The sequence below is a fragment of the Ischnura elegans genome, chromosome 2 (genome assembly GCF_921293095.1).
Source record: "Ischnura elegans chromosome 2, ioIscEleg1.1, whole genome shotgun sequence".
Classification (NCBI taxonomy): Eukaryota; Metazoa; Arthropoda; class Insecta; order Odonata; family Coenagrionidae; genus Ischnura; species Ischnura elegans.
The window spans coordinates 84,469,662-84,492,359 of NC_060247.1; the positions used below are offsets into that span (position 1 = coordinate 84,469,662).

Sequence of the window (22,698 nt, forward strand, 5' to 3'; positions counted from 1 at the left end):
CTCTTCTTCGGCTTACAGCTGATCAAGGTAGTTGCCTAAACTTTTTGGATGGGGAGTTAATTTTGGTCGGATCTATTTGAAGAGGTTCATTTAGGTGACTTGATTCAAACCCTGAAGCCAGTGATAATCACAGATTTTAACCTGACGGAGTGGTCCACAATATTACCATGGTGGAGGGTTCACTTAAGATTTACCCCCAAGTATTTCAGGGGGTTTAAATGCCATGATCCCTCCCCCATCCTCCGATCTTTAAGGCCTTGTAGCCTACCCAGGGGGTTACATAAGGAAAAGCCGAGGGTGCCCGAAATCCCACAACCACTGAATTGATGAAAATAAATAAAAAATATTTCACAGAAAAAATATATTTTATCCAAGTCAGATTTAATTCAGTGAATCAAGTAATGATGCTACGCCATTCCCATTGAAATATAAATTATCGTGGTGTATCCTTTCTTAAAACGGGTCAACCTAGCCTTACAATTATCTAACCCCCCTCCTATTAATCCGATCCTAATTATTATCGATCCATCATCAAACGTTATTGCTAGTATTGAAGTATTATAAGCCCGAGTATGCGAGAGAGGCAAAACAGAAGGGGGCTTGAATTAATTTTACTAACACTCCTTACGTGGATAATAACATCCTTGACCTCATGCCTCTGAATGAAGATTGAATTGACGCGATAGGTAAAGAGAGTAATAAAGCCTCGAAACTTATGTTTCTCCCCCTGGTGGCCTCCTGCAGACGAGGCTACGCACTGTTATTGAGCCGAAATAATGTTCGGAGTTGGTAACTGTAGTCCCCTCTGGGGCAAAAATAAGTGAGGCGGCCCATGTGGCACCAGTGGCGGATCTATGGGGGGGGAAGCCGAGGGTGCCCGAAATCCCCCAACCACCGGATTTATGAAAATAAATAAAAAATATATCATAGAAAAAATATATTTTATCCTAGTCAGATTTAATTCAAAGAATCAATTCAAAGAAACCACTGGCAGATCCAGAGAGAGGCTATGGGGGGCTATAGTACCCCTCCCCCTTTGGGTATCCAATTTATACTAGATAGAATGGTAATGAGTGGATATAACTCAATTGGGTCGGAACACACATTGGAGAAAATCGAAATTTTTGGAGGTTACCACTATGTACAAAAGTATTTAGTTATATTTTACGATATATTTACCAACTTTAACGAATTGAAATACAGATTAGCTCTAAAGTTAGGACCTATTTTACACGATTTTGGTATGTTACAATTCACTGGCAGATCCAGAGAGAGGCTATAGCCCCCCCTTTGGTATCCAATTTACACAGGATAGAATGGTAATTTTGTTCGGACTCCCATTACCGCTGGGAGGTTACCCACCACATGTCCCTATCTTAAATCCGCCAATGGGTGGCACCTGATGGCAGTGAGGATCTATAAATGTACATCACTGAGCCTACCCACCTAACACAAAAATTGACCTCACATTATCCTTTAACCTTTACCAGACACCCTTCCCTAAGGATTCATGTTCACACTCAAAACAGTCCACTAGAGGCATGAACCTGGTCCTATCTCAACCAAACATTTTCTTACCCTCAGCCGCCGTTCGAGCTCGACTTCCATCCACATCCTCAACCCCCGCCTTCACTTTTTTATCCATCTCCGTATCCACATCTCGAACGGCTCAGTATTCTTTTTCAACTGTTACGCTTCTGCACTTGGGCCGGCTGCACCCAGTTTGACTCCTCGCCATTTTTAGATTCGCAAAATTCCTACATGTACCCACCTAAAATTTATCTCTACCAATAATAAAAGCATTGCAATAAGTTTATACTTCCTTAATTTAATTACTCTATCAGGAATTTGGCTAGTTATTTTCGTGTTTACACTCATAACAATACGACTATTAAAATGAACTACAATTAATAAAACTGTATCACATTAGTTATCAGCCAATCGCGTCCGTTAAAGGAGATAGAAAATCTTTGACGAGGACATGCAATTCTAGAGTGACTAATAGAACGCAGCCTCCAAGTAAGGAGGTAGGGGAAAGAAAATCACAACTACCACACACAAAGCACTGTCAATTATCTCAATTTTCATGCTTTCCTTTTTTTTGATACAAAAATTTGAATAAATTAATTTCTCCAAACAATGCAAATGTGCCTAGCAAGCTGTATTGGTACTAATAATATACATTTGTATCAAATTGTGTATTAATTAATGCATTTTACCTCTAAGAACAAGTCGGTAACTCCAAAAGGGGGTTTATCCAAAGGGGTCACAAAACATACTAATCTTCATAGCAATATTGATGGGTAGTATAAAACTTACTATTATCATTAATCACCCAAGCTCTGAAGACATGAGATATTCAACAGGAACAAGAAGTAACAATCATGGAAAAAAACTAATATTATCATTTCGCCAACATTTACGCATAAATAGGTAGGAAAGAACAAGCTCTGCGCGTCAACATCGCTCCCAAAATCTTTTTTGGTAGAAAATAGAGAGAATTTTATGAAATCTCTCCTTCATGTTGTCACAGTATTTGTGTAGTATATTCTGGCGGCGCGGCGGGACGCCATGACCTAGTTCCCTATCGAGCACGGGAAGTGGCCAGTGAGACCCTCCCCCAAGCGGTTGATGCACCCTATCCCTCCCACCAAGTTCGATTCAATACGTTGCGTCGATGTGAAGTCTCATCTCTAAAGCGGCAATTAGAAAGGCTAAGATCACTAAGTAGGCCGCATTTATTTTGCTGAAGATATGTTTAAAACTTGGTAAATTTTTATTTAGTGACATCATAGGATAAAAAAGAACAAGACTGCATTGTCACCGTCTAGTTCTATAGTTACTCAAAGCAACTTTGGCATTTTTTTAGAGTAATAAAAATGAATGAACATATCAAAAATAGATTTTCCTCTAGTGAAAATATAATGTATAAAGTTAATTATATTGTCTTCTAAGACGAATGGGATTTGCCGCTTACAACTACAGAATTAACATGCTTCAATGACATTTTTGTTCACGTCATGGGCCAAAAGTATATCAAAGCATGTTTCACAGAAGAAAAAATATAAAGTATAGGCAATTCATTAGCAGCTTTCATTGATGCGAGATCTTCGATCTTGCAATTGACGGCCCCCATATGTAACAATGAAACAGAAATTTAGGGGAGTAGTGGTTAATATGAGCTTTAAGAAATTTAACTACTACCACTAAACCTACCTTGAATCATCAAGGAAGGATAATGCATTACTGGTGGGCGATAATAAATAAATCAGAAAATCCAACGCTTTTTATATTAAAAAGGCTAGAGAATACCTAAAAATAAAAGGAAAAAGGGTTAGATAAAAAAATACTAGTTATGTTGGGACTGCGTGAGTTGTGATGGAAGGATAGTTGGGACTACTAGAGTGATGGGTACAGAGTGAAACAGTGGTGGGGAGGAAATTCAACGAGGTGTAACTTTGATATTAAATGAGAAAAGGGGTAGTAGGCATTGAACAAGTGAGCGATAGTATTCAGGCGGTGGCTGTAACGTCCCAACAACCATTTGGAAGTTCAGGTTTGCATGTCTACAAGAGAGCATAGGAAGGGAATGAGTTCGATGATGCACTTGAGAAAAATAATTACCTAAATCTTAGGTAGAAAAATATTATAGTGATGAGGGACTAGAGTACCTCAGAAATGGTAGAGAGGGCAGCGAAAAGGGAACTTGGTATAGGAATGAAAAACGACTGGAGGTTGAAAGAGGTAGACTTTTCCCGAGGAAATAGGTTTATTCACAAATAACACATATTTCAAACATCATTTAGAAGAAGCTTTTCAGGGTAGGAGGACGGAATATGTCGAGATATTATATGACAACAGAAACAAAGGAGAAATTAAACATAGAGGAAGAACGTGTAATGGATAAGGCAAAACTCGGACAAGGAATTTTAGACGTGGATGGAGAGAGAGCCCTCCGGGATATGAAGGCAAGAAAGTGGTGGGTGCGGTCCATTGAGCACCAAAAGAATTAAGGGTAGGCCGCGAGAAGAAGGTTCTCCGAACTTAAATGCAGAAGAGGCGGGGACTGGGCCAGAGTATTTCGTGAACATAGTTCAGATACCGCTGCCGAAAAAGAAAAACGCTGTCCAAACTATCAGCCTAATATCGCATGCGGCAAAAGTGGTACTCAGAATGATTAGTGGACGTATGGAGAGGTCAAATGATTATTTTCATGACGACCGCTTTAGTCTCAAGATAGTAAACTCGTGATGATATAGCGGTAATTAGCGGGTAGGAACCTGATTTAAAACCAGGACGTGTATGCTTGCTTCGCAGGGTTTGAAAAGGCATTTCAGACAGAGGAATGGATAAAATTGATAGGTACTCTTAATAAAATAAGCATGGATTGTGGGGAAAGGCGACTCATTCCAAATCTGTATACGACGGGTGGTCGATAAGGTCGAATTAGAGTAGACTAGTATTGGCCGAGTTGTGAGACACCGCCTTTGATGTTTACCGTGCAAGGAGAGGAAATGGTGAGGGAAGCGAGGGATAAGAAATTCGCGGTATGTAAAGAGGGAAATTGACGGGAAAATCAAGTATGGGGTTAATAGGACGAGGGAGAAATAAAGGATGTTTGCGGGTGATTCAGTCAGTCGGCGAAAGGTTTGTAGGCACTGGTAGATGCGTTAGGTGAATGGAGAGAGGAAAATGGCTTTAATATTAATCACAATAAAACCAAAGTAAAGCCGTTTTTTTTAGTATCGCGTACTAGGAACGTGACGCTCAAGATAAAAATTGGCGGTCACAGAAGACTTTTGACAGAGTCGTAGCGAGAGGGGGGAGGTTTGTCCGAAACCCCCTGAAATATAAAAACACAATAACTTTAATAAATTTGCTTCATAATGATAGCAAGCGAAATATTGAAAAATCATGAAGGAACAAAATATTTCTTTGAAAAATGACTTTTTCAAGTTAAAGTGTTAAAATTAGTTTAAAACCATCTACTTAGTACCCTGTTTTTTTTTATTCTCCCCCCTGGTATTGCACCCCTCCCCGAACGAAATTCCTGGCTGAGCCTTTGAGCAGGTGGACCAGTTCTACTATTCGGGCAGCACATTCGAGTAAAACGTACGCAGTCTTGAGGACATGTAGACTATGATTGCGTCAGCCAATGAGGCGATCTAGAATGGGAAAGATCTGATGAGATCACCGTAAGGGAATATTGTAAAGTAAAGGCCAGTGAACAGTGTGACTCAATGAGTGCGGAGCTTTCGTGGACGCTAAATAACGGGGGCAAGAAAAGACTAGAGGCGTTCGGCATGTGGTTGCAGAGAAGAAAAGGAACAACGAATTGGAAGATATGGAGAGCAAGGAAAAAAACTTCTGGAAGAGATATGGAGAAGAAAGGTCTGGATGGAACGAGCACTAAGTAGGGAGGGAATGCTAAAACACTCTTTGTCGGTAGAATGATAGCTAAGTGGGAAAAAGAGAGTAGGATTGATTGATAGAATGAATAGGCCTGATCGTGAATTAAGAATAGAATTCCAACTTGGAGGTGATCAGCAAAATACTCCTTTTCAGCCTACCGTAACCAGTGGAATACTATTATAACAAAATATGACAATGGAATTAGAATTACACCCATTAAACTTCTGGACAGCATTATGACACCAATAGATACTTTCGACCTTAAAATTATTACCGTAGGATTCCAATGATATACCACTGCATTATAACAAAGACATATTACAATTTAGGATAAAATCAGTTTAAAAATAGTTCAATTATTTCTTTACTTTCCTCTCATACATTTCACTTCATTAACATCTCTAAAAACTGTAGCATGAGATTAAGCATTACAGCGGTATATATTCAAATGCTACTTTAAAAAGTCTCAACTAAGAAAAAAATGGCATTTAGCAAGTAAGCATAAGATGATTGTCCTACACTGATGGATGTACCTACATTCTCCAGAAGAAATACCATGTAAAAGAATAAAAAGGTGAGGGGCAAACCAAATAGAACATCCATTTATCTCTCTAAATGATTCATGGCCAATAGAAAGAGCACTAAATGACTGGACTACCACAAACCAGGACCACACACATGAAGGATTCATAGTGCAAGCAATCATGAAATAAGAGCTCCAAATTTTTAACAATATTTGGTGGAATACTTAGCCAAGTATCCAAAGAAGTATAGCTTAAATTCTGGCCAAACAGAAACTACTTCATTCGTTAAATACCTCAACCACAAAGGAAGACTTGGAGTGCAAATGCATGGGTGGCACAGGTAATTGAAAGGATAAGTACAAACAGAAACGAGATGAAGATTTGTAGGAAAAGTGGGAAATGTGTAAGATCACTCAATGACGGCATTTCCAGCCACAATGGGAAGTCATGGATTTGTTTCAATATCTGAGGCATATCTTCTCCATTTATTACCTTAATGACTATCCCCATTAATATTGACACTGTTGACAACAACAAAATCCCATGGTGCAAAATCTCTGAATGACCACTCAGCGTCTAGCATGCAGAATCAATTTCTATGAGGCAACACCGAAACTCTATCTTAAGATGAGTTAGTTAACTTACACACAAACACGAGCTAATCTGCTGGGAAACTAGATCACAAATCAAGCATCTGATCTTAATTCTCCAAAAGTAACTTTTTGTCAGATCAATGACCCAACATTGCTGATATCCACAAAGTATAACTTATTCACCCCAAAAGTCTACTGAAGAACTTCATATACATGGAACAGGTGACACTATGCTCCACAAATCAAATTTTTCCCTTTACACACTTTCACAGAGGGTTGAGAATCACCTTTTCTAACAGCTCTCTACCGAACAATCACCCTCGATCATCAATCATTTTCAACAATTGAATATTGCAAGAATCAGAGTTGTGCTACAAGTGGTTTATCGGCCTAATTTTATATCTAGCAAAGAGTAACCGAGAGGTTTAATTAAAACAACAATTAAGTAAGACTTGGACCATATGTTTCAGTGCAACATCTGAAATACATCAACTGCTATGGCTGAATGCATATGAAATATTTAGATGCGAAAATGTTAACCAGGAGTGATTATGCCTCAAATATTTTTTTGAAAAGGTTACTAAATATTGGTAAATATAGAAACCAAATGTTGCTTGGTGGCTAAGAATGATGAGAGTAAACTGGATTTGCACAAAAGAAGGGTTCAAGTGACTACTTGTATTAAAACAAAAATGATCCTTTGGACTAAATGCAACATTGATCTTAAATTAAAAAAGAATGGTATACTTACTTAGTTGAATTCAAATTACTGCTTCATCTATACAAATATATGAAAGTCCCCAAAATCTAGGATATAATCTACCATTTTAAAAGAGTGGTCAGTGGCACTAAAGTAACTCAAATTACTAGTCACCTTGCCTGTCCAATTTAAACAAATTTTAATTCTATCTACAATTCTACACACAACTTATGCCTTTTCATTTGATCCATGAACACTTACATCTTTCTTCTCCATTCCGAAACTTATTACAACACTGCAGTCTACAGCATCCCCCAAAAGAATGCATCACACACTCTACAGTCTCTTAATTTCTCTATAAAGGGGCTTGTTCACAGGTTTTTTATCAACTACTGGTTGTCATAAAATTAGAAAAATAAAAAGACTCAATGTTTCTGTTTTACAATCCTTTACCTACTTTTAGAATTATTCACAACAAAAAATAGATGGTCCCCTTAGGCAGTTAAGTTGATGATGTCACATATTCATACTAAAGCAGATCACCACTTCTCTCCTACCACATGAGTTGAATCACTGCGCAGTTCAGCCACACAGCAGAGTAGACATGGTGCTACCCTGCATTGACTTGGCAGAGAATTTCCACATCAATGAGTAGAAATCTGAATTGATTGAAATCTAACCATAATTGAATCAGTACCCCGTCCTCATTTCATTTTTGTGGATGAGGGACATAGATTGATGATTTTTATTGTGCCCTTAAAAATCAGAACATTTTCTGATGTCGCAAGACAAGCAGAATTTTAAAATTGCTATCTCACAGAAACTTGCCAATTGTGGGTATATAGTTTGATCACTGGTTATGATCTCCATTCAGATGCACAATAAAAGGTGAAAGAATGAGTCAATATATTATGTAAGGATCACTAAAGAGCAATTTGGCTTTTCATTCAAAATCTTTGCTCATCTGAATTTCCAGATTTAAGGAATAACACCTTCAACATGGCTCATACTTACACTTACATAAGATACTTGCTAATGATCCTCGTCCCTACCCCACTTGCACGTTAAAAGCATCAAAACACTTTGTTAACAGAGCCCACCAAAATCATACCCACATATCATGACATGTATCCATGCAGTATGTTTTCCATTCCAAATGTTTAATGTACAATTGCAACAGTAACATTGCTTTATCTTTACCACCAGTCAACACAGATGATGAATCATAGTGTCCAGACACTGCCAGCACTGACTGTGAGAATTATAGTCAGTCAACATGTATATGCCAATCATCAACATTTAAGGGCATAGCGTGAAATGTAGGCTTTCAACATAGCCATTCAACTTTCAAAAGTAGGCTGAAGAACATAGCTCAACATAGCTGTGCTGACAATATGAATAAAGATCCTCCAAGACAACATACACCACTTCCGATTTCGTAAAGTACGTATGTAATGCAGAAGGTAAATTTCTAAAAGATAGGTAATTCATACTTGATCATGAAAACTTACTAGGCATGGTAACTTCTCAACAGATGGCTGCTAGTGAAATAATTTAAAATACATGAGGAAATGGAAGCCAATATGAGTTACACATAACCAACTTAAAACAACCCTAGGTTTGCTCTCAGGGTACGGAAAATAACTCACCAGCCTTATCTTTTCTAATGCACAAAAAGAAAACAGGTTAACTCTAAATATAACTCCATCACGTACCAAAAAAATCTAATCTGAAGGCAAAACCGCAACTTAAAAGCATTAAATAAATACTTTAAAAATAACCAACTTGCATGAGTGAATTCATTTACAGCAAAAACCTAAGAAAAAAAATTAAACTATCTCCGTATATCAATTTTAAAATATGCAGAAAACTTTCTGCCATGGATAACCCACTCAGAAAAATATCTAAGAAAAATGTAACCCAATACACTCTGAACTACCAGTAAATACTTGTACCAGTGTAGTCCGCTCACATAGCAATGCCGCAGCAACTTCTCCGGTATTGCCACCGATACAGGTCTCATTCGGAAAACAAATTACTGTACCCCAACAGCCATTCAGGACAAGGCCTCTACTCGTATTACACATCAAGAATGAAACAAACATTCGAAATCGAAGAAGGAATAGACCTTTCCAGATAAATAAATGGCAATATCAGGATGCCAGAACTATTATTTCAGAAGGTTAGGGGCCGCCAAAAAATTGTTGCTGAGTTACAGGTCACCCGCGACTACCAGCAAACCTACCAATTCTTCAAAAATCGTAAATACCACTTGGGCAGGACGAATTAGGGTAAATATTTTGAGATATGTAAGCAATAAAGATTGTGCAATGAAATCAAAGTAGAATACTTCATTGACTGAACACTTAGCCACACTAAAAATGGTTTAAGATAAGATCCAAAAGGCACGGCTCCTAACATACTCATAAAAGTATTGGAGTCCACAAAAACAATAACGACCACTACATATGAACTTTCTTCGAGAAGACAATAAGGGTAACCCTCGATGACAAACAGGGAGTCAAAGGCAATGTTAAGCCTTATTAAGCCACTAGCCACCCACCATAATACAACAAAATTACTAGCATAAAAAAGACTTCTTTTGATTGGTTCAAAAATTATTAATGGATACACATTCTGGCACAAGAATTCATTATATAAAGGTAACCCCCAGTGACTTACTTGTCAAACATGTGCTTTGCAAAACTCCCCTGTAATGTAAGTGAACAACGCTGCAAGCTACATGATATCACAAAATTGTCCTCATGGTTAACCAAAATATGTCATTAAATATCCTAAGTATTATACACTGTGATATCGTTATTAAGAAACCTATGTAACCACGGGCTCCCGGCAGCCATGTCATACGAGAGCGGTCTCTTACCTGATTAACTGCGGACAAGTATCCAACAAAAACAGGTATGGTAGGTAGATGAGAGATCCTGAAACACATCACAACTCGTACTGGCTCGCTAGGATACCAGGGAACACCACAGAACAACTACAGTACCCCATCGCAAGTTAAACACTTTTTGAGACGCCCTCCCACTCCATTGGCAACACCGAGATCAATGAAAAGTCAAGCTGGGATCTCTGGCGACAAAACACGGAACTATAATCAATGGCGATAATGTGTCGCTCATTTCAAACTTCAAACTTCGTAGTTGCTCCAGTAAGGCATGGAAGGATAGATCAATTGGGGGAGAAGCTAACATAATAACCAAATAAATTGAAATTAAATGGCGTAATTGCGTCTCGTTTAATTTATTGGTAGCAGGGTTCACCAAAATAGTCAGTCTTACAAGTAATCAGTACAGACCCAAACGCCAAATTTCGTTCGGATGACGATAGGAACAGATGATTTTTTCGAATAATGCCAACGAAACGATAGGGTAATTAACTCGTACATATTATGAAACATGTAAATGAAATTAATGATCACGTCCTATTGAAAATTAATAAACTTCAAGTGCAGTAGATCTTGAATAGCTAAGATACCCTTTTTTCCAGTTCCTCGATTCTAGAGCGATGCTTTTTTATCTCTTCTTCGTGTTCTACAATCTTCCGCTTGTGATCGGAAATTTCTTCACTTATTGTGGATTTCAGCTGCTTCAGTAGCTCTTTTTGCTGACGAACGAAATGAAGATGTGATAATTTATTAAAGCGTTGAGTGCAATTACTGATTCATAGAGAATGGGTGTACGCATATGGTTAACAAACCTGTTTATAAAAGTACTCTTCTTCATGGGCCACTTGCATTTTTCCAAATGCGCCACCAGCTTCTCGAATAGATCCACTAGAACCACCCGAGTCGGACATCAGCCGGGATTGGCTAAAAAAGAATAATTAATGCTTAAGGTATTGAAAAGATTCGCTTACAATCCCGCACCTTCGGCTGTGATCGCACTCCCACAAGCCCACTTTTTGAAGCCTAAATCTAACCACAATTTAATTATAAAAACAGTAAGAAAGAGAAGTACCTGATCGCGAAAGCTCGACAACCAATATTAGTAAATCTTACAGAGAAAACTGACATTTTGTAACAAAATAAGTCACATAAAATCAAAAGTAAAATACACTAACGGACGCAAGAATGAACCTGAGCGCGCCTAAGATCCCAGTAAACAAATACTTCATAGCACCAGGAACTCTTGCGCTTGAGCAGTTCCGTTGCGCACGTTGCGATGTGTTACTTTCGAGGCGCAATAATTTAAATTACGCCGATTAATGAACCCGCCAAAAATCACTATTACTACCCTTTTTACATAAAATTTTCCATTTATCCATATCAATTAGAACTGAAAAATAGTATCACACAGGAAAAATTCATTTAATATATATATATGAGTGTTTTTTTTTATCTTTTTGTGTCCTGTGCTTCTGCCCAACCTGGGATATTTGTATGTTATTCACCTCGTCGAGGAACATTTCGAAGTATGTATGTATATATAAATAACATAAATATATATTAATTATATACATATATATATATATGATATATATAATTAATTTACTTTTCAATATATGCAATAATCCGGACTCCCTAAATAGATTTCTTTCTAATTTACACCATGCTCTCCGGAGAAGGGGTTACCCGTAATCCCTCCTCCAAAACAAGATCCGAAAAAATCACATGTCCCGGAATAATAAGGCAGGGACAATTCGTCACAGTTTCTTTCCCTTTGCACAACCTTTTTTCCGGGCGTGGACGTAATGCGTAGGACCCTAAAAGACCTCCCCTATGAAAAAATTGTATAAGTGAAATACGGACAGTTTTTGAGAAATGTGATGTCGGGAGTCTGAGGGAGACTTTTGACAAAATTTTGTACTCGTAAATGACCGCTCAAGGTCGAAACATGTCGTACCGTCAAAATAAATTAGTGGAAGAAAACGAAGTCGTTTTTTCATTTGTCAACCACATCTAGATTTATCCCGCAATGCCCTTCACTCGTCTTTAAAAGACCACTAAATCTGCCCAGCATTTTTAAAACAACAAAACCGCTGTCCAAGCAAAATATCTGTATTAAACCACAGCCCTCACCCTGCAACCATGCAAGATGCAAAACTTGTCGCATCCTCATTACCGAACCCCTTCCCGATCAATTCCTTGGATCTCCTTTCAGTGTCTGACATTTCCTGCCCAACAAAAAACAATGTGTATATATGTACTGCTGTGCTAGAAATTCCCCGCTTTTTACATCGGCCTATCCACCACTCCCCTGTGCATCCTAATGAACCGGCATTGCTCACCTTGCAATAGCGTATCTTCTCTTTCTGCTTCCCTTCCAGTAGCCGTACATGCTTCCTCCCACAACGCTCTATTTGACGAATGTTACAAAGTGGGAATATTGGCCTCCCTCCCCCCGTCTACCACCCCCCTAGAGCTGAAAGACCTGGAGCAGGCATGCATTTGAGCTTTCCATGCGTTTTCTGCACCAGGAATCAACCACACCCACTATAGCACAACCAATCCCTGTCAACCATTTTTCCTCCCTCCATCTTTACTCTCACCTTTGCACCCATCCTTCTACCCTCACTTTTCCTCCTCTTCTCACTTGAGAAAGATGGGCAGCGTCCCATCGAAAATTGTACAAAATAACCATTCCCCGTAAGTTCCCTACTTTTATTTTATCGTTTTTTCCTCTATCACTAAGTTTTTTTTGTGCCCATCCTAGGGCAAGAAGAAGTTTAATTAAATCATATATATGTATGTACTGTACTTACTCGCGGCTGAGCTTTAAGCCACCGAGTGCGTCCACCGGGTTGCGGATGGTGGGTCAACCTCTAGATATAGACGTTAGCTGCGATATAAGCAAGTTTACTTGTCGAATAAGCAGTCGTGGACAAAAAGCGGCGGTTATCCGAGGTGGTATGGGTCTATCCCTGGGTGAGATAGGCCATCTAAATGATACACTAAACCTGTGAAGATACCGTGACTTGGCGATGAGAGGCCGCCAACAATTATGCCTCACATCACCCGGAGGAGAGGGCAGCAGCTCTTCTTCATATGAGTGAAGGTGGAGATCACGATGGTCAGTACAGCGACACTCATTGCACTTCAGGCGTGGTAACATTTACTTTAACGGCTGTAGTACTGCGATGTGGAAGGCAAGGGGAAACCACCACATTATTATCCCGAGGAGGCGCAGCTATTACAACTTTAAATTGTCTGACATGATGGATTTCTCTCAGGTAAAAATTCCAGAGGTAAACTAGTCCCCCATTCGGATCTCCGGGCGGGGACTATCCGAGAGGGTACATCGGTCAATTGTGATAAAGTTATGAGGATAGGTACATGGAACGTGAGATCACTCAGGACTTGCGGTAAGCTAGAAAACCTTAAAGTGGAAATGGAAAGATTGAATATCGACGTGCTAGGAATCAGCAAAATGAAATGGCCTGAGGAGGGAGACTTTTGGAGTGGAAGCTATAGGATTATACACACAGGATCCCTGAACGGTAATGCTGGGGTTGGGATAATGCTCAGAAAGAGCGCCGGAATGCGTGTGAAAAGCTTCCTACAGTACAATGAAAGGATAGTTATGGTGAAGATAGAGACTAAGCCGGTAGATACTGTAGTGGTACAGGTCTACATGCCCACGACAGACTATGAGGATGAAGAAGTTGAAGACGTCTACGATGATATAAAGGAAGTAATCAAAACAGTAAGGGGTGAAGAAAACCTTATTGTTTTAGGTGATTGGAACGCTGTCGTCGGCAAAGGCCAGGATGGAAGAATAACCGGAAAATATGGATTAGGAAATAGAAATGAAAGAGGAGAAAGGCTGTTAGAGTTCTGCACAGAACAAAAATTAGTGGTTGCCAACACTCTATTTAAGAATCACATGCGAAGAAGATACACATGGAAAATGCCAGGAGACAAAAGAAGATTTCAACTAGACTACATTTTAGTGAAGCAGAGGTTTAGAAACCAGATAAAGGACTGTAAAAGCTACCCGGGGGCAGATATCGACAGTGATCATAATCTAGTGATGATGAAATGCCATCTGAAATTCAATAAATTGAAGAAATCAGCAAAGAACACCTGGCAATTAGAGAAACTTAAGGAGCCAAAAAATCAACAGGCCTTTCAAGAAGTAGTGGAGCGCAAGATAGGACTAGATCAGTCTGAAAACTCAGTTGAGAATAACTGGACTTCTATAAAAAGTGGATTTCAGGAGGCCGCTAGAGAAGTTCTAGGGAGAAGAAAATGTGTTAAGAAAAAGCCATGGATCACGGATGACATCCCAGACCTCATTGAAGAACGGAGAAAGTATGAGAATACGAATACTGAGGAAGGACAGGCTTGCCACAAGAGAATAAGGAACGAGATTTGCCGCCAAGCAAGGAAAGCCAGAGAAGCGTGGATGAGGAACATATGTGAGAACGTACAAAATAACCTCGTAAAAGGGAAAGTGGAAGCAGCCTATAGAATAGTGAGGAACCATTTCAAGGAACGAAACACAAAATGTAATAGCATAAGGGACAGGAATGGAAACATTCTAATTGAAAACGAAGACAAAGCCGAGAGATGGAAGGAATACCTGGAGGAATTATACAACGGGAGCAAACTTAGCTCAAAAGTTCTCGAAGAGGAAAGTGAAGTTGAAAAGGATGACATTAGAGCAAGCATCTTAAGATCGGAATTTGACGCTGCAGTAAGAGACCTGCGAAAGAATAAGGCCCCAGGAATAGACGACATTCCAGCAGAGTTAATAAAAAATGCAGGAGAAAAGGTCTTAACTCAACTGTATAAAACTATCTGCGATATGTACTCAACAGGAGATTTACCTAGTGACTTCGAGAAGAACATCATCATTCCCATACCCAAAAAGGAGAGAGCTGAGAAGTGCGAAGAATTTAGGTCCATAAGCCTGACGACACATGCGTCGAAGATTCTGACAAGAATCATTTACAGGAGAATTGAACGAAGAGCAGAAGAATTCCTGGATGAGGACCAATTCGGATTTAGGAAAAGCAGGGGCACAAGGGAAGCAATTTTGGCTCTTAGGATGATCATAGAGAAGAGAATGGAGAAAAACAAACCAGCCTTCATAGCATTTGTCGATTTAGAGAAGGCCTTTGATAACGTGGAATGGAATTCAATGCTTAGAATTTTGAAAGAAATCGGCGTACTCTACAATGATCGTAGAATTATTCATAGTTTGTATAAAAACCAAGTAGCTGTGATCAAATGTGGACCAAACGGTGCAGAAGCGAGAATAAGAAAAGGGGTGAGACAAGGTTGTGCGCTTTCCCCCTTAATTTTTAATGTTTACATAGAGAAAGCCATCAACGAAATCAAGCAGAAAGCTTCAGGTGTCAATATCCACGGAGAAAAAATTAGTATGCTGCGATTTGCTGACGACATAGCAGTCATAGCCGAGACAGAGAAGGATTTGAAGAAGACGTTGACAAACATGGAAGGGACAATGGCCAGATATCAGCTGAAAATCAACAAAAAGAAGACTAAGATATTAGTTTGCAGTAAAAGAGAGGAGGCTAAAACAAACATCAGCCTAGGAAAGCATAAGCTGGAAGAGGTGAACGAGTTTTCTTACCTGGGAAGCTGAATTACCGGCGATGGACGGAGCAAGAAAGAAATACACAGTAGAATAGCTCAGGCGAAGAGGGCTTTCTACAAAAAGAAGAATCTTCTTACGGCTAAAAATACCAGCATAGAAGTAAGGAAACAATTCATCAGATGCTACATATGGAGTATGTTTCTCTATGGAAGCGAGGCTTGGACGTTGACAGCAGCAGAGAAGTCAAGAGTGGAAGCTTTCGAAATGTGGTGCTACCGAAGAATGATGAAGATAAAATGGATTGACCGTGTGAGTAACCAGGAAGTGCTAAGGAGAGTGGGAGAAAAGAGAAGCCTCGTAAAAACATTAAGCAGAAGAAGGGACAACTTAGTTGGCCACATTTTGAGGCACAATGGTCTGATGAAGACAATCGTTGAAGGACAAGTGGAAGGGAAAAAGGGCAAGGGACGGCCCCGAATGAGTTATATAGGACAGGTGTATTTGGTATACAGACACACTCATTTACAGACATGAACACCTTGCTGGTCACAAATTCTCTGTTTTGCGGACATCATCCCAAGGGAAGGATTAAGGTCGTGCTTATCAATTATTCATTAATTACCACAGCCCCTTGGTAGTATGCAACACCTAATAGCGCTTGCGCATCTGAGATCTTATAGGCGTAGGCAAGCGACTTAAATATTCACCAAGTATTTGTAAACATTTTCGTTGTGTTGGCAGAATGAAAACTAACATTAGACACACAACTAAAAAAATACCATCATTTCAATATTTTCACAATTTACAGGGGGAGGGTGCAACCCCTCCCCCTAATCTACCACAGACCATTAATTTAGTGAAATAACCAATAAAAACCAATTAATTTAATAAAAAATCAAATATATATTATAAAATTAATTCCCTCAAATAACTTTTGGAGTACGTTGCTAATTAAAGGAAGCACATATGTCCAGGTGTTTCCATTCCCCCTACAATGCTGGCCCATCCCTTCTCCTCTAATCCAGAAAGTGCACCTCCCACACTCCTTCTTAATTCTGTCCCTTACCCCTTTCAAGACGGTGGAGTTCTCTCCTTAGCATGACTGCTGGACTGAGCCCCAAGAGACTCTTCAGTCCCCTCTGTGTGGAGCATTTTTGCTGGACATTGGTTATTGATAACTATCATAGAGTAAGTACATATATTCTATGCAACTATACACTCTCAGCACCAATCTTTTGCGTCCCTTCCTCATGGGGACTCCTCATTATCTTGGGTTCTAAGGGTAGTTGGGCTCCCTCCTTTCTGGATTTATAACCCTACCAGTGGCATTGGTTCACGGTCAACTTATTATTTGATTATATGAATTAGCTACATGGATAATTATTGCTTGCACATAAATTGCAGACTTTGAATTGAGTTCCTAGTTTTTTTCTGAGCATAGTCAAATTTTGAACAAAGCTCTACCGTCAATATTATTGGATTTAATGCATCGACAATTTCTACGTTGATGTTTGTTCTGAAATCAAGATATAAGCTAATACTTATGGAAGAATTTCGTTTAAAAATTGTAAAAACCCTGCTCAAAAGATAAGGAATTCAATACTCAGTTTATATTTTTTGAGAAAGGAACAACTGTTGATTTTGCAAACTGACTGAATGAACAATTGTATGATCACGGTCCCTTACCACAAAAATGGGTAATATAAGACCATGGGTCCGGGTACCTGCTCCCGGATTACGAGGGTAAGGTCTAAGTTCCGCTGCGTTGGGTCCAGAAACTAAGACTTTGCATACCTGCAACCATCATAAAAGGGAGAGAGCAAGGAAGTGGATATATTTTTGGCATTCCTTTGCCTCCGTAGAAAAATCTCTGACAAAAATTTTCAGCTTTCGTCTCCCAGGCCAAGAAATGTCTCCCCAAATATATCTGCTATTAGTAGAGATACGTGAAAATCGCACTTTCATTTTTATTTTATCGCACTTTCAATAACAGTTTATCACATTTTGTAGCGTCTATTTTTTCTTTTCATAATGAGTTAGATGACGATAAAATGTTGTGAAACACACTTATATTACAAAATACAGAATATTTTAAATAATTATGTTGTAGAACAATAATAAACTAAGGAATAAGACATGTAGTGGTGGAGGTGTAGCTTGCCCGCGCACACTTGTATTTGCGGCTGCGTAGAGTCCCAGCCAACTAGCAGCTGGCCAGTCGCTCATATGCCTTGAGCGGTGAGTGTCGGCGGAGCATTTAAACTGCGGTCGGCACAAAATGTTCGAATTTTGCTGTCGAAAAGGCAAATTTTCGTAAAAATATCATAAAAGTCCAGTCATCGCATCTATGTCGCATTTATTTGCGCACATTGCAACTATATCGCATTTGTGATTTTTACGGATCTCTAGCTATTAGTAAGGAAAAGGTTAACCCTTCAGCAGTGGGAAATATACATATGCATGCAAAGGTGACTATGGGAAACAAATAAAAGAACGTTCGACCATCTGATCTAACCTGCTCTCCCGGGCACTTCTCATCTTTCTCACTCCAACTCTTTCACTCTCTGAATAGAACCATGGACAACCCTCCCTCCATACCCAAACGATATTCCCTCCCTTGCTTCTTAGTATGTAGTCACATTCCATTCCATTAAGTTTACCATTTTGTTCATTTTAGCTTTGTGGTTGAGCTGGTGTCGCTAAAGCAAGTGGGGGTGAGGGTAGGGAAAGTTTCACAAAACGTGACTTTCTCTTTGCCAATCAGCAAACAGCAGGCGTGGCCTCAGTCAGTCGCTCTCAGACCGCCATCAAGTTAACATCGTGAATCTGCTCGTGGAGCAGTGTTGCAAAACTGCACGCATACTCCTTATAGGTCCCTAAGTATGCCTTCCACCAACGGTGCCTCATTCAGCGTGGTAGCTGACAATGCAATGGCCTTCTGTGAAAGGATTATCCTCAATACCTTCCAAATGAGTAGGTATATTTTCTGGGGCCACAATACTTGTGGCCATCCATGACTCACATGTTTTCAGTAACAAACCTATAGGGCAGCTATGTACATTTGGCTACGTTAAGTTCGCTCCTCCTCTCGGTACTACTCCCACCCCATTAGCAAATCCTCCCGAAAGAGTCAGGGCTCTCACAAAAGCTCACCTGCAAACATAAAGTAAATATGTTATAGCCTATTTTTCCATTATTCTCTCAAGGCATTCTAGACAGTGGATGAGAGAAATTAAAGCATAGAAAAGATGTACCCAATGTAGGTAAGTATCAACCAATTTCCTTCATGTGGGGTATAAAATATAACAGATAAAATTAACAATCTTCACATAATATATGTTGAGTAGATTTAAGACAATAAAAAATATCACCAAGTTATCTGATACTCCACTACATAATTCATTCCTTTGAGGGTGGCGTCCTCCCTACCATCAGGAAAATATTCCAAGGGAGATTTCAAGGGTCTTTTAGCTACTCTACCCCTGTTCTATGGAATGTAGTTACTACTGTGTGAGTTCGTACGAAATTAAAGGAAGGCGTCTGAGAACATTCAGGAGGACGGATGTATTCAGAACATGTGCTATTCAACTACTTCCCAATTGTCCTGAAAAAAATACGTGCTATCAGTCAGTGTCTCTACTATTATAAGTTTACACATGGTGCAGTTGTTAGAGAAGTTAGGAGGAATAAATAAATAATAGTAAAGTCAAAGATGGGTTATTATAATTAGGATTTGCAGGTCTGGGCTGCTAGGTGGCCACAGAAGCTTCTGTGCGGAGGAAAATGGCGATAGATGGTGCGAGTGGTATTACTTCCCAATGGGGAATTTTCACATTTTTTAAAAACCCTGTCAAAATGTCGTAAACCTCTAGGAAATAATATCTACCGGGGGAAATTTCATTACTAGCAGTAGTTTTTGAGATATTAAAGGTCAAAATGGAGGAGTGGGGGATGTGAGCGAAAGTAGTGTGTCCAAGAGGAGTGACGTCATTTCTCCCCAAACAGAGTTGCTAACGCCCGAGGCATGGAGTTAGGAGATTGTTGCGGTATGCCTATGCCAGGAAGAAGTTGTTTTTACCTACGTGAAGTGCTTTTATGTCGAATTATAAATGTTACGTGATGCCTATTTGTTCAAATACATCACGAAATTATTTATTAGATATATTCGTCGTTATATTAGATTATATTCGTAGTCATGAATAATGAATCGAGAAGAATGTAGTGGTTTAAGGCGATGAAGAGGAAGAACGGTCTGTTGACGAAAACGACAGAAGTTGTTTGTAAAGATCACTTTAAGTAATTACAACAGAATTATGTTGAAAAATGACTTGAGCGGGTAGTGCGGAGGACACTGGAGGAGGACACGGAGCTGCCCTGTTCACGCAGTACCCGCCGGTCGCTTGCATGGTGTTTTTGCTGAGCTATCAAAGGTTGAAAAAAACGGCCGTCGTAATATCCGATGGCTTAAAATTATTGTATTTTTTGAATTTATCAATGATTAATCATGATAAGAATACATACAGTAAGCCAAGGGCCCAGCTAGGAATTAAGGACAGGGGGGTATTCAGGCGCAATTAATACTGGGAAGCCTGGGGGTATGGCTTACCCGCCAGGGTGGGAGCGGGAGATGCGGGGGCCCTCCGCCAGAAAATATTTCAGATAAATGGTTTAAAATGGTGAGTTTTTACGGCCTTCTGATGTATATTTTATTAATCCTTACGCTATTCTACAAGTAATATTAATCCAATTATGCAAAATAGATTAAACTTAAAATATCTCTGAGCTCTGGGGGGGCGTTATCCCCCAAACCCCCCTCGCTGCGCCACTGCAGTAGGCTACCTTGCCCCTCTCCGAAATCAATTGATTAACATGCATAGTATTCCTATCTGAACTCCCTCAAAACCATATCTGCTACCTAGGAGCGTAAAATGTGTACGAAACTCACTGATATATAACTACTACTTCCTCCAATCAACTGACTTTGTGCCACAGGAGGAAATGCAACCTGAGGAAGTGGTGGAAAGTCGAGTTCAGGAAAAGTACTGCCAATTGAAGCCTAAAACAAAAACTGTTCGTATTCAGAAAAAAAACCTGTTTCTGCCAATGCTGCTAATTCTCCTATGAGGTTCTTCCGCCTGTAAAAGCTAGATGGTATTGCAGCTAGTGAAATTAGCAATTCAACTACTGAAGAAGAGTGTGATAAGTGATTCCTAATTTGGCGGCAGCCTATTCAAGGATAGCCAGGTGAAATTATTTTATTGTCAATTTGCTATCACGAAAGACTGGGTTACTTGTCATGGTTATGTCAAGGAAAATTAGACTCAACGAATCCTTCAATATTTTAGCCCAGTAGATCTCAATGTCTCGCCCTCGACAGCGGCACAATATTTCTCTGCTTCCATTATTCCAGTGGTTAGTCTTTTGAAAAATCTAGTTTTTTGGCTTGACAAAAATAAGACGATGCTTAATATGCCAATTCCCTTACCTGCTTGCTATTCGCATGCAATGTCAATTATTGATTGTTTAGAAATAGAAATTGAAAAGCCAGGTAACCTAAATTGGCAAAGTTTAACCTGAATAGGATTATAAAAAATAGATCAGTCCTCACTGCAGTGAGTGACATATAACGCATTTTCTCTTTTATAGACCTTTTTTTTACTACGATAAGTATATCAAACTGCGCTTAGTTTATTACGCTGCGAAAGGTATAATGCTAAAATTAACCGAAAAAAAGTGAATTGCTAAGGTAATTATAAAACGGTTTTTTTACAGAAATCAGTGCAGTATACTGCTGATAGTACAGAAAAATAGATATAATGTTTTTCAAAGGTAATTATTTCAAAGGAATCAGCTTTTAACATTACTGTAAAATTAATGGAATGTTTACAGCTCAAATATTTCTATCTAAACTCAATAAAAAAATCATATGATTCTTCTTTAGAAAATTTTACTTCGAGGGGTTATGGTGGCTGGGTAAGATAGATAGTTTTCGCTTCGACTGAATTTCTTGAGCAAATTCCTAAAGGCTGTGGGGTAGCGGCAGATCGTGGCTTCAAACAAACTGCTCACTCATTTAGTGGTAAAAGTTGAGAGTTAATTAGACCATCGAGTGTTTCCAAAAATGAAAAGATCTCTAAAGATGAATTAAGCTAACTAAGCAAATAGAATGCTTTAGGATACATGTTGAGAGAGTAATAAGAAAGGTCAGAGAATATTGTGAGAATAGCTTGACCTTCATTCCTGCATTGATAACCATTTGGTGCAAAAACAGGATTACAGGATAGCTTTAAAAGACAAAAAATTCTACCGTAACGATATTCGGGTTCTGCCACAATGATGGGGAAAATTTGAAGGTAGCGTCAGAAAATACTTTGAATGATTCATTTAAAACCATTTTTTCAAAATAAAGTTGTATTTTTCATTTAAAAAACAGCGAAATTACCTTAAATCTGTGCACATAAAGCATTTGATAACATTCAGAATCAAAAAGCTGATATACTGAAAGCAGAAATCATAACTCATATCATATCAATTGCATTAGCAGTAACTAGATGCAGCAATATTTCATGCAGAAATTTTGAATAGAGGCCAAGTAGTTACTTCTGCATTCGTAAAAGCTGGCCCATTAATGATTAAAAAAAAAACTAGAAAAACATACCGCGAAGCCTTCACTTCTCAAAATTATGCCACCAAAAAGTCCTGGTTACTTTTAAAATATAAGGCCATCATTATGGAATCCTGCTTTGGGAGATTATCGCAACAGCTTACACGAAACCGTCTTCCATTTCGCAAATATTCGATATATTCCTTTTCTACAAATATAGAAAATGGATGAAAATTATTTTACGTGACTAAATAACATCATAACATGTCTCAGAGAAAACACGAATTAAAAAAATACCGACATATTCACTTACTCAACGAGTGCTTCATTGTAGCTTCTG

The 22,698-nt window shown here is 39.0% G+C and overlaps 2 protein-coding genes across 2 annotated transcripts in view; both read right to left on the reverse strand.

Annotated features, from left to right (window-relative positions):
* Nucleotides 1-10,314, reverse strand: part of LOC124154075 — an 89,895-nt gene extending 79,581 nt beyond the window's left edge. The window contains exon 1 of the mRNA XM_046527574.1: nucleotides 10,114-10,314. The gene's annotated coding sequence lies outside the window, so the exon portion shown is untranslated. The remainder of the gene's footprint in view (nucleotides 1-10,113) is intronic.
* Nucleotides 10,315-10,477: 163 nt separating this feature from the next.
* Nucleotides 10,478-11,359, reverse strand: LOC124154076 (ATPase inhibitor mai-2, mitochondrial-like). Its single transcript, XM_046527576.1, has 3 exons — nucleotides 11,210-11,359; nucleotides 10,950-11,061; nucleotides 10,478-10,856 (listed from the first exon to the last, which is right to left on the reverse strand). The coding sequence occupies exons 1-3, from the start codon at nucleotides 11,263-11,265 to the stop codon at nucleotides 10,719-10,721; spliced, it is 306 nt and encodes a 101-aa protein (XP_046383532.1). The 5' UTR covers nucleotides 11,266-11,359; the 3' UTR covers nucleotides 10,478-10,718.
* Nucleotides 11,360-22,698: the final 11,339 nt, after the last annotated feature.